At 35.5% G+C, this 12,909-nt stretch overlaps 2 protein-coding genes across 2 annotated transcripts; both read right to left on the minus strand.

Moving 5' to 3' along the window:
* Positions 1-1,739: 1,739 nt before the first annotated feature.
* On the minus strand, positions 1,740-3,360 carry LOC132127332 (cornifelin homolog B-like). Its single transcript, XM_059539137.1, has 4 exons — positions 3,297-3,360; positions 2,611-2,724; positions 2,103-2,257; positions 1,740-1,888 (listed from the first exon to the last, which is right to left on the minus strand). Exons 2-4 carry the CDS (start codon positions 2,714-2,716, stop codon positions 1,766-1,768), a joined length of 384 nt encoding a protein of 127 aa, XP_059395120.1. The 5' UTR covers positions 2,717-2,724; positions 3,297-3,360; the 3' UTR covers positions 1,740-1,765.
* Positions 3,361-5,402: 2,042 nt separating this feature from the next.
* On the minus strand, positions 5,403-7,805 carry LOC132127243 (cornifelin homolog B-like). Its single transcript, XM_059539021.1, has 4 exons — positions 7,698-7,805; positions 6,984-7,097; positions 6,162-6,316; positions 5,403-5,891 (listed from the first exon to the last, which is right to left on the minus strand). Exons 1-4 carry the CDS (start codon positions 7,786-7,788, stop codon positions 5,769-5,771), a joined length of 483 nt encoding a protein of 160 aa, XP_059395004.1. The 5' UTR covers positions 7,789-7,805; the 3' UTR covers positions 5,403-5,768.
* Between the last annotated feature and the right edge of the window lie 5,104 nt (positions 7,806-12,909).

The following is a 12,909-nucleotide window of genomic DNA, read 5'->3' on the forward strand; positions in this document are numbered from 1 at the left end:
CGTACTAGTATCTTTTTTCATGTTACTAGTACTTTTTTTAGATTCTAGTATCTTTTCCATTAAGTTCTAGTACTTATTCATTAGGTACTAGTGTTTATTCTTTAGGTAGTAGTGTCTTTTGTAAAGTTACTAGTACTTATTAATTAGATACTAGTACTTATTCCAATAGTGACTAGTATTTAATTAAACTCTTCTTGTTAACAAAAAATAGAACTAGTACTTATTTTTTAGTGAATAGTAACTTTTTAGACCAGAGATATCCTGGACTTAATAGATCCTAGTACTTTTTAAATTTGCATTTCTGCCCAGTATGGTAATTGTATGTTGAATATAATGAGCAAGTAACATATAGGAGAGAGATTAAACAGTAAACTGAAACAAGGAGATGGATGTACTTTTTAAGAAAACCAAATAGAAAATAAACAATTATTTGTACACAAGCACATAGAAAACGTATTTTTGTCAGTTTTTTAATTGTAATTTCATAAATATAGTAGCCTAATGTGTTTGTTGGTCTTTGAGTGACCTCTGCTGGCAGGATGGAGGTAAGACACCAATTTTATTAGCTGTTATTTTCCTATTTTTCCTCCAGTAAAAACAATAAATATCTAATGAATGATAACTAGTTTTTAATAAATAAGTACTAGTATCTAATAAATAAGTACTAGTACCCAATGGATAAGTACTAGTATCTAATAATAAGTACTAGTATCTAATGAATAAGTACTAGTGTCTATTTAATAAGTATTAGTATCTAATGAATGAGTACTAGTATCTAAAAAATACATACTAGTCAAAACTGAATAGATGATATCTCAATGACGGATTCCCATAGAAGTCAATAGAAGCCAACATGTGTTATAGTTGCAAAAAAAACCTCAAAAGATATCCTATTAGAAATATCATATTAATAATGAAAGGTAAAAAAAAAATAAAAAAAACCCTGCTAATTATGTCCTGATTTATTTGTCATACATATATATATAATAAAATTTATATCCACTACTACTAATAATAATAATGTAATGAGAGTCATAGGAAGCAATTTCAAAGAAAGTCAACAAAGTTACAAGTAAACAGGAAAATATAGACTGCAGGAATTTTACTATATGTGTCTATGCAACGTGCAAACACACCTCCAGAGACAGGAACAGGAAAGTTTCTAAGAAAACGATCAATAATTTGTGTAAGAACACACAAAAAAAGATTTTGAGTCTTAAAATAAAGGCAGTCATATAAAAGCAAACATGCTGGGAAGCAATACACATTTCTTGCTTTAAGCTTAAAGTAAAACTCAAAAAAAGTTATAGTCACATACTGAAATATATTCATTTCTGTGTTGTTTTATTTAGCTTTATAAGACATTAGCTTAGTGGTATGTTTTTACCAATTATGTTGAGAACATTCACTGCGGTCACAAAAACACTAACATGGCAAACACTAATTTCACTGATCACACTAGTCATGATATTGATGATGCTGATTAGAAACCGAGTAATAACAATAGAGATACACAACAATATAGACGTTACATTTAGCAGTTCAAACAAACAAACAAATTTAAATGTCATTGCGTTTCATCACAAATTACACCAAGCATTTACAGAAATCATCATTATTACAATAAACATATAACAATTTAAATGCAATATAACAATTAGTCAGTTCATTGAAATATATTCAGTTAATGAGATATATTAATAATATATATCTGCCGTTCAGTATGTCAGATTTTTACCCAACCGCATAACTGCTTCAAAACACATTACAAATTCCTGGCACCAACAAGAGTGACCTGTAGATCTCGTGCGTTCATCTCTCGTGACATCTGACACCAAACACAAGCTCTGCAGAATGTGGCCACCAAGCAGTCATTACACATGTCTCCCTGCAAATCAACACAATAATATATTAGCTATACACATCAGCCTACTCATAGTCACATTTAAAACATGTATGACATTGCCACAATTAAAATAGCAATGTGAATTATTGTTAATATTATTATTATTATTTTATTGTTCCACATTCTTTCTTGTTACACAGTAGCATACATGTGACAACTACTAAAGTAAATAATATTTTTAATTAATGATTCTTACCTCAATGCCATAACGCTGGCGCATAGAGACCCTTATGGACATGGTTATGGGTGGGACGATGCCACAGACATCCAACAGGGGGAGACATAAGCACTCACCGTATTTCTTTGCTTTTATGCATGTGAAACACGAGAAACACCAGTAAGCAAAGCAACCTGTTCACAGAGAGGGACGTAATAATAATATTAATATAATGCTTTTCAGGGATTTATGACAAATTTACACTCTTAAGTGCTGCAGTAGTCTGGATGTTAAAGATGTGAGCACTGAGCAGGTAAGTCAAAGCATAGGTCATAAGTTCAAATCATCCAGGGGTGAAGTGCAGGACGCTTCAGGGGGAGCTGTCTCTGGTTCTGATCTATGACAGCACTGAGTAGCAAATACCACTCAAAATTTCTTTTGAGTTTCACTGAAGAAATAAGTCATACAGGTTTGGAATGGAATGAGGATGAGTCAATTTTTTTTTCTTCCTCACTTGTATTTTTCATTTTATACAAACTTTACTTACATTCAGGAACGTCATTGCAACAGTCACAGATACCAGACCCCCACTGATCTGAATCTCTGGAGACCATAACAGGCTGGGGCTGCATGACTACCATTGACTTCGACATGTTTACACCTACACAACAGAGAATATGATTTCAGCATCACAAACATTCAAATGATTTCTTATATTCATGCACTAGCATATATGGGCTACTACTGCTTAATATTGATATATATTTCAAAAGGTTTGAAATAGACCTATTTTGTGACATTTTAAATGTCTTTGTCACGTTCTGTCAATTTAATGTGTCCATGCTGCTTAAAAAGGTTTCCCAAATGTTACCCCAAACTGTTTTTACTGTATTTTTTTTATCAAATAAATGCAACCTTGTTGAGCATGAGAGACTTCTTTCAAAAATTATTCCAAAGTTTTGACTGGAAGCATATACATTGAAAAAATTAAAAATGATGATGTGTAATAAATATCATAATTATTAATTAATAATTTTTAATAAGATGATTTCTTCATATAAAAGATTGCATGCAGCTTAAAGTGTTTACAGATTTATATGGCATACAGAACTCACATGTGTCACAGTAAAAACTATTGAAGTCCAAAAGGTTAAATAATAATCTTAAACATACAGGTAAGTATAATGAAAATATCTTCTGATCCTGATATCTGTGTAGGAAATCTTCACTCACCTCTGTCTTGACGGATCCAATGTAATGCAAAGTACCTGCCGTTTCTAAATCTGTGATCACAAAATTGCCTTTACTGAGTGCAAGACCACGCCAAATGAAAAAAAAGAACATCACATTGGCTCTTAAGGAAACCTCCTTAACCTGTTAGACCTGTTCATGGCAGCATCTTTTAAGCATTACACTTTAAAACAAAAGCACACAACATGGTAGAAAACTAGATTGCATTCCTCCATGCTTGAGTAATCCAGACATGCTTATAGTATGCAAATTTTGGTATTCATGAAACTGTTGACATGAATGCCTGCACTCTCAGATTAAAGGTGCCATAGCTGTCACTTGGGCGGTAACTTTTCAAAAGAATATTATTACCTACCTTATTATTACTACCTTAAAGGTACATATTAGTACCCAAAGCATTCATATTAGTACTTAGAAACATATTAGTAATTAATTTGAATACATTAAAACACAATCCCCACTGACAGCTTTTATATGAAAGCAATCATTCAAATCCGCATAATAAAAACAAGTTCAGGAGAACAAACCAGAAATATATACAGAAAGTTTGAAAATATTTTCAAATGATTGTTAAATTCAAAAGCAGTAATTGGGAGAATATAGCCATCCTTAACAGAAACAAAATCTTTATTAGATAGCTACATCTTTAACAGTTTTTGTCAGATGAAAGCTGTGTTAGATCTTTTATTAGAAGGACTTCTGAACATTCCCTGCTGAGGTAAAGAAATCCTGTTAGCAGTAGCATCCATTAAACATTTCCCATTAGTGCCTCTCACTCATGAAAAATGCAATATATTAAGGACAGGACCCAGTAACATACTGAAACTCATATCTTGACATCATGCAGAATTATTAAAATGATGATGGGAGTCATTGCACAACTTGAGGCTTTTGTTTTCTGTGTTTTAACAGTTGCCACAGAATCAAAGGAAATATCTGAAGCATTTTGCAGGTTATGTAGGTTCACATGGACATTTGCTAAGGTGTGTCAACTAATAAGTCCCATCTTTCTTCCTAATCAGTTTGGATTCGATCCTCTTCCTATGGTCTTTTTCATTCTGACTCATATGACGCAGCATCTTTAGTTGTTTCACTTTATATATTTTCTGAAAGCATGATTTCAAGATGCACAGGATGAGCTGTGTCCCCTTCAGTAATCTCCGAGACATACTGTGATTGAAGAGCAGAGTTACAGCTTTTTCTATGGACTTATTAGTTTGGTTCAAGGATTAAATTGTAAGATTGAGTACAGCATACAATAGTCTTCACATAAGCCAGAGTAGGATGGGGATATCCTTGAGTCACAAAATCCTCGTCCTTTCTTTGTTGAAATGTTTGACAGAGACAACACGCCTAGTATGAAAGTTCTATTGGAATTCCTATTAAAATTAGGAATCCAACAAAGGATCCTAATGTGTTTTTCCCCTCATACAATTCCAACATTAAACACAGAACAAGTAGGTCTTTCAAACTAGTTCTAAATACAATCAAATGTCCCCAAAGTATATTTTGTATTGTAAATATACTGTGCATATATATGTAGCATGTACTTACAGAAAATTAGGCATACAAGCAACTAACCAAACCCTAACCATAATAGTACACCACGTGCATAATTATTAGGCACGTTGATAGTCCCCCCCAAAAGCACAATTTACCATTTCCAAACCTCACCAATCTTAATAACGACCATTGATTTAGTATTTAATCTTTTTTATGAGTGATATATTATTGTCCATGAGGGCTGGAAGTGTGCAGAATTATTTGGCATGTTTTCATTTACGGATTTAAAAAAAAAAAAAAAAAAAAAAGTGGAGAAAATAAGACATTAACTGCAAAAGTATTAAGAAATAATGTGAATAATTAGGTGTAAAAGCATAAGGGGACCAGCGCTACAATTTTCCAGAACTGCAACCTGGAGTTTCCAGAATTATAAGGTGTCAGATTCTCAGAGACCTTATTTGGGTTAAATTAAAAAAAAAAAAAAAAAAAGGAATATTATACATGATGAAGAAGACGACCGCTTACTCAAGATTCAAATGCGAAGTATTGCGAAATTCATAAAGACTGAAGTTTTCCACAAAGCCATTTTGGAAATTAGTATTTATTTCTGAATGGTTTAATATGCTTGAAGCCAAAAACAGAAGCGTTTTAGATGTTTTTACAAATTATGTGGAGAATATTCACTCATCATAAATCTACAACATCACATCTAGTTTAACGGATCGCACTGGTCATGCGATTAGTGATGCGCATTAAAAACTGAAGTGACATTAAAGATACAACAATAAACATACCCGTAGAAGAACTTAAACATCCTTGTGTTACCACAAATTCCATTAAGAATTTGACTGAAAATTGTCATAAGCATCTTAATGCTATAAAAAGGACCGTTTAAATATCAGCCAGTGTGTCAGGACTATTTACACAACAGCATAACTGCTTCAAAACACATTACAAATTCCTGGCACCAACAAGAGTGACCTGTAGATCTCGTGCTTTCATCTCTCGTGACATCTGACACCAAACACAAGCTCTGCAGAATGTGGCCACTAAGCAGTCATTACACATGTCTCCCTGCAAATCAACAAAATATATTGGCTATTATACATCAGCTTATAGCAGTATGAAACCCATTTTGTAGTTAAATTTGACAGATTGCTACAGTTAAAATAAAAGTATGTGAATTGAACGGTTCACACAAGTTTGAATATGACATGAAAACCACTGTGCTTGAAGGAATAAACAGGAGTAAATTCACTTTCGGCTCAAAACCGTTGAGAAATAGCAACTAGCCCTAGTCACCCCTAAAGAGTGCTGTAAATTCTGTTTTTGGTTGATGCTTACCTTAATGCCATAACGCTGGCGCATTGAGACCCTTATGGACATGGTTATGGGAGGGGCTAAAACACCGAAATCCAGCAGGGGGAGACATAAACATTCACCGTATTTCTTTGCTTTTATGCACGTGAAACAGCAGAAACACCAAAAAGCCAAGCAGCCTGTTCATAGAGAGGGACACAATCATAATAAATGTGTTTTACATGGCTTCATAACACTTAAATGCTTTGGAAGTATAGTAGTCTGGATGTTAAAAGTTGAGCTGGTAAGTCAAAGCATAGGGTGTAAGTTAAAACCCAGCCAGGGGTTAAATGGATTCAGTAATTGTCTCTTTAACTTTAAGATGGTTCGGAGCGATAACAGAACGGAGTAGGAAATCCTACTCAACAGATCTTACTCCAGAGCAGTGGTCCCCTAGTGGGTCGCAAATTACTGTTAAAAGAAATATTGTTCATATGTAAAAATGTCACTTCATATATAGAATTAAATAAGAAAAAATAAACTATGCTTCCACTATTCGAGCTCACTGATTTATTATTATATTTTTGCTGCATATGCTACAGAACAACAGCAGTTGTGCAAAGCGGTGCCAGCCAGAGTTATTTTCGGTTCATTACCAGTTCATTCAATAAAGACAGTTAACAATCTAGCTTCTGAGTACTAAGTTATTAACCCAACAATAGCGGGGTCAGTTCATTTTTTTCAAACATACGTGTCTGGTTGTGTGGGCCAAGAGTTGAAAATGGTTGGGAACCACTGCTCCAGAGGGTTAGTAAATGGTGACAATTTAATTCCACTTCTTTTCATTTTATACCAAACTTTACTTACATTCAGGCACGTCATCACAACAGTCACAGATACCAGACCCCCACTGACCAGAATCACGAAAGAGCGGAGCAGGCTGTGGCTGCATGACTACCATTTCATGCAACATACTTAAACCTTTATATATACATAAAAAAAAAATAAAAAAGTACAACAGGCAGAAGAATTTGATGATTGTCAAGAACATGCTAATTAGGGGTCTCTTTGATGACTTCTTATGGGTTTCAAAATTAGAATATGGTGATGGGGTTTTTGTAACATTTCAAAGTGAAATATTCTAGATTACATGTATAAAAAAAAAAAAAAAACTTTAATTTTTATTAGAGCTTACAGCTCATGAAAGCCAAAAATCCTGTATCTCAAAACTTGAATATTTCCGATGATTAATAAGTTTTGATGGATGAGCAGGTGGAAGCATAAAGTAAACACAGCCTTGTTAAGCACAAGAGGCTTCCTTAATTCAAAATTTTTAACTGGCAGCCTATGATATAATAAACAGTTGATAAGTTTTTCCTTTTTTAAAAGCAGTTTTCATAAGACATTACATTTTGAAACATAAGCATTTACATCTTTATACGGCATTCAAAACTCAAGTATCACAGTAAAAACTACTTAGTTTTAATACAAAAGATTAAACAATAATTTTACAAATACAGATAAGAATACTGAAAAATAAACTTCTGATCCTGCATAACTCTGTAGGGAATCTGCACTTACCACTGTGTTGACAGATCCAAGGTAATACAAAGTATCTGTTGTTTCTAAACCTGTGATCACAATTAACACCACTCAGAACATATGGTCCCATCCACAAGACTGTTAAAGTAACACTGAAGCAGATTTAAAGTTAATTAGATAATTACCTGATGTATTAAGCGGTGATTGAGCATTAGTGATGAACACCTGCTGTTAACAAACAATCGCTGAAGAGAAAAGAACTACAACTGACTTCCAACCGCCGCCTTAGATTAAATCAACTGAAATAAAATACATTAAATCTCTCAATATCTCTGATTAAACAACTCCACAAACAGCTTTACCAGTTTCACACCAAACTCTAACCAGTTTGAGTTTTTTTTGTCATGTGTCTAAAAAAGTCCTTACTGAGAATCAACAGAGGTTTAGATGTTGATGTTTATTGAAAATAATAAAGTTTGAAGTCACCCTTGTGGAAATAACCGTTTGCTGTAGTTGGGCTCTTGACCCTTTACTACTTTAACATTAGTTTTTCTTTGAATGCAGGTTATATTGGGCAATTATTGATAAAGTCAAAATTATCAAATAATAGTTTGATTCACTGATGTCATCAGTGGTGATGTGTAACTTATTTTCTACTATTGATCACAGCTGTGTTTTAATGCAGTGATATGAATAAACTTAAAAACACTTAGCACACCAGTTTTAAATATCTGTACTGTTCAGACAGACATCAAAAATCTAAACAATGATGACGACCATTAGACTGATTCATGTTGGATTGCATTTTGGGTGCACCGATCAAAACTCATGGCTCCCAGGATGCATTGCGACATAAATAAATTATGCAGCTGCATTGTCTTAGTATTTTCTTTTATTCTTCCTATTTGCTTGATTACTTTTTGTTGTGACTTTTTATGAACTTGTTTTGTGACTTTCAAAAATCATATAAAATTATGAGAATATTGTTTTGTCACCATTGTCTACGAGTTCCAGAATTGAAACCCTGTTTGTGCACCATGCTTATAAAATTTATCACATTGTCACAGTTCTTTTTATACTCATTTCATAGGATTACAATAATGCAAAAATTATAGAAGTTTTACAGGTTTAGCTCAGTAACTTAATCAGTAACTCAGACTGCACATAATTTTAACATTAACAAGTTTCTTGCCATAACAAGTGTGTTTCATACAAACAATTGCAGCTAGAGAAAAACTAACATTTAAAAAGTCATGGGTCAAGAGGCAAATAAAGTAAACTATTTCACCAAAATGGTAAATAAAAAAATATATGTCATACATAATTCTCTTTAACAACTTATGTATGAGATAAGCTAGGAATAAAGTTAAGACTGTTTAGTTATAAATTAAGCTGGTGATGCTGTTTGTGTAGTTGTTCAATCATCCTCTGCTGAGATCTTGAGAGATTTAATGTCTTCTTTTATTTGACCGAGCTGATTTTATCTAAGGCTGTTGCTGGAAGTTTCTTCAGTGATTCAACAGCAGGTGTTCATCCCTAATGCTCAAACAGCACTTAATTATCTCATTAACTTTAACTCCGCTTAGTGTTACTTTAACACTCTTGTTGAGTGGGACCATATATGATCTGAGCAGTGTTAATTTAATACTTAGGATGTGACGGCAGTCATAGTGTGCCAGAAACACTCACCACACACCAGCTTATTGGTGAAAAGGAGACAAAGTGAGGAAGCCAATCAGCAGATATGGGGATTGTTAAGAGGCCATGATGGTCAGAGGCCAATGGGCGAATTTGGCCAGGATGCCGAGTTCACACCTCTACTCTTTTCAAAAGACATCCTGAGATTTTTACTGACCACAGAGAGTCAGGACCTCGGTTTAACATCTCATCAGAAGGACGGTTGACAGTATAATGTACCTGTCGCTACAGTGGGGTGCTAGGACCCACATAGACCACAGGGTGAGGACCCCATGCTGGCCCCACTAGCACCTCTTCCAGCAGCAACAGGAGGTCTCCCATCCAGGTACTGACCAGGCTCAGCCCTGCTTAGCTTCCTGTCTTTGGCTCCAGGGTGATATGGCTGCTGGCCACTTTTGCACCTTTTTAAGATTCTAGAATCATTGGAAACCTCACAATAAAACTGCCTCAGAGAGCAAGTTATAAATATTCAGATTCCAAAGGATCTCTAAAAGTATTTTCAATGTTCAAAATATTAAATTCAAAACCTGTCACTGGAAGAAAATAGCTGAGCTACTGAACAAAATCAGAAGACTTCCTCACTGAGATTCATGTTCCGTTTTTGACAGATGAAAGCTGTTAATTATTTTTCTCCTGAACATTCTCTGCTAAGGTAAAGAAATCCTGTTAGCAGTAGCATCCATCAAACATTTCCCATAAGTGCCTTTCACTCATGAAAAATGTGATATATTAAGGACAGACCCAGTAACCAACCCATTCTCACTCCAAAGGCGTCAAAAACCGAAGCGTGGTCAAGCGCCTCTAGCGTCACTTATACAAACATAGCTGGTTTGGTGATTTATTGTATTGATTATTAATATACCATAGTAAAACTACAGTTACTGTGGTAAAAACATGGTAAATGTACCGTTTACTGTGTTTAAACTTCAAATTTCATTTATTACTATTGTAAGTGTCGTGATTACCATGATTTTCCTACAAATACAACTTGCATCATTGAACCTGAAATTAATATAATTTCAAGTCGGGAAGTCGTGGCCTAATGGTTAGAGAGTCGGACTCCCAATCGAAAGGTTGTGAGTTCGAGTCCCGGGCCGGCAGGAATTGTGGGTGGGGGGAGTGCATGTACAGTTCTCTCTCCACCTCCAATACCACGACTTAGGTGCCCTTGAGCAAGGCACCGAACCCCCAACTGCTCCCCGGGCGCCGCAGCATAAATGGCTGCCCACTGCTCCGGGTGTGTGTTCACAGTGTGTGTGTGTGTGTGTTCACTGCTCTGTGTGTGTGTGCACTTCGGATGGGTTAAATACAGAGCACAAATTCTGAGTATGGGTCACCATACTTGGCTGAATGTCACTTCACAATAAAACGGATCGAAGGTCTATGGCACGTCACGTGACCGATAGAGTTTAATCACACCATTAGCAGCTGTGTTCATTTAGTTAAACACAATGAAAATCAAAGACAGCCGCGGATGACCGATATAATACAGCGATTAAACATATGGCGCTAATCTAATTAATAAAGAAGACAGAATACATTTTATAAAAGGCATTAAAAGAGCGTATTTACGATTACTCACCCAACCTGTGCCACTTGTAAACTGGTGGCAAGTATCGCGATGTGTGCTGCTGAATGAGACTTCTTGAACGTGATTTCATAGCGATAAACATCTCATGTCCTCTCGTCGAAATTCTGACGCCAAAAGTTTCCCACTGAAAGCAATGAAGGTCGTAAAAGTGACGCTTGGAGTGAGAATGGGTTGCAGTAACATACTGAAACTCATATCTTGACATCATGCAGAATTATTAAAATGATGATGAGAGTCATTGCACAACTTGGGGCTTTTATTATCGCTATTTAAAAGTTGCCAAAGAATCAAAAGAAATATCTGAAGCATTTTGCAGGTTATGTTAATTCACATGGACGTTTGCCAAGGTGTGTCAACTAATAAGTCCCATCTTTCTTCCTAATCAGTTTGGATTCTATCCTCTTCCTATTGTCTTTTTCATTCTGACTCATATGACGGAGCATCTTTAGTTGTTTCACTTTATATATTTACTGAAAGCATGATTTCAAGATGCACAGGATGAGCTGTGTCCCCTTCAGTAATCTTTGAGACCGACTGTGATTGAAGAGCAGAATTACAGCTTTCTCTATTTCTCGATTTATTAGTTTGGTTCCAGGAATAAATTGTAAACTTGATTACAGCTGGGCAGCATACAAGAGTCTTGACATGTATTTATTTATTTAACAGGGACAGTGCTCCTTTATCAACAGCAAAATACTGTAAATAAGCCAGAGTTAGCCCCAATGGCTAATTTTCATCTCTTGCCCCTTGCCAGATAGGCAACCCAGATTTAAAAAGGCAACCTAAAAATCTAAAATAGGCTACAGTAAATTATCACATATAAACATACAATGTACAATTACATACAATAACACTAAGGGTACAATGGCGGTATCAAATATATATATATATAAGATATTTATATCATTCACTAGATATAGATTTTATAGATAGATGGATAGATATGCCTACTATACCAACATAATACTATAACTACCCCAAATTTATCTAAAGTTTTATTTATTTTTACATGTTTCATAACTCATTTAAAATCTGACATTTCATTCTTAAATGATTCTTATTAACTCCAGTTGCATAATTCAATAGAAATCCTGTAGACATTTCTTTAAGAAATTTGCGGGATTAACAGGAATTAGGAGAGCCGTGTTTAGTCGCAAAAACACCAAAGTCATTCAAGCAGCGCGAGTGAGTGACTAATGTGATACTCAGCAGCAAGAGGTGCTTTACGCCATCCGGTCCACTGCATCCTTTGACTGGAAGACACGGAACACGAGTACGGTCATTAAAGAGGGATAGGGATGCTGGTCAAGAGCAGTTGAATTCTGCTCTTTTCAACCTGGTCACGAAGTGGAATGAAACACGAGCTCACAGAAGAGACAACGACAAACTGCTAACATTGAGCAAACTGAACCACCGGCGAACACACACTGAAAATAACGGTTATATCCTCGCTACGTCCCTTTCGTCGTCCGCTACACTTCTGAATGTTGTACTGTTGCGGTGGAAGGGAGAAGGGGGAGAAGGAGCACACGGGCGCGGAGGAGGCGTTGATGAACAGCGGGGAAGCGGACACCGTCACCGCAGGAAACCGGGAAGAAACTCCAGCTGCAGGGATGTTTGACGCAACGGATATGCCCGAGCTCCTGCCGCCCTCGGGGCAACTTCAACCGAGTCCTCGTGATATATATCGTCCTCGTGACTCGGTGTGTCAGATGCAGCATATGCGGGCTGAGTTCAAAAGAGACTTCTTGAGCCCCGAATCCCCTCAACGGAGGTTAGGCCAGAGGGCCCCCAAACTCCGACAAATTGGACGGTCAAAGAGAGGTCAGTAATATATATATATATATCATATGTGTGTGTGTGTGTGTGTGTATATATATATATATATATATATATATATATATATATATATATATATATATATATATATGTATGTATATATTAGGGGTTTAACGGTACGCA

Source organism: Carassius carassius, chromosome 45, assembly GCF_963082965.1.
Source record: "Carassius carassius chromosome 45, fCarCar2.1, whole genome shotgun sequence".
NCBI classification, from domain to species: Eukaryota; Metazoa; Chordata; class Actinopteri; order Cypriniformes; family Cyprinidae; genus Carassius; species Carassius carassius.

Coding starts and splice junctions, on each gene's coding strand:
- LOC132127332 (XM_059539137.1), bottom strand. CDS start 2,716: ATGTCGAAGTCAATGGTAGTCATGCAGCCCCAGCCTGTTATGGTCTCC. Junction 2,258..2,610: donor TTGCAATGACGTTCCTGAAT/GTAAGTAAAGTT, acceptor CTCTGTGAACAG/GTTGCTTTGCTTACTGGTGT. Junction 1,889..2,102: donor GCCAGCGTTATGGCATTGAG/GTAAGAATCATT, acceptor GTTGATTTGCAG/GGAGACATGTGTAATGACTG.
- LOC132127243 (XM_059539021.1), bottom strand. CDS start 7,788: ATGGGACCATATGTTCTGAGTGGTGTTAATTGTGATCACAGGTTTAGA. Junction 7,098..7,697: donor TTGGATCTGTCAACACAGTG/GTAAGTGCAGAT, acceptor GTATATATAAAG/GTTTAAGTATGTTGCATGAA. Junction 6,317..6,983: donor TTGTGATGACGTGCCTGAAT/GTAAGTAAAGTT, acceptor CTCTATGAACAG/GCTGCTTGGCTTTTTGGTGT.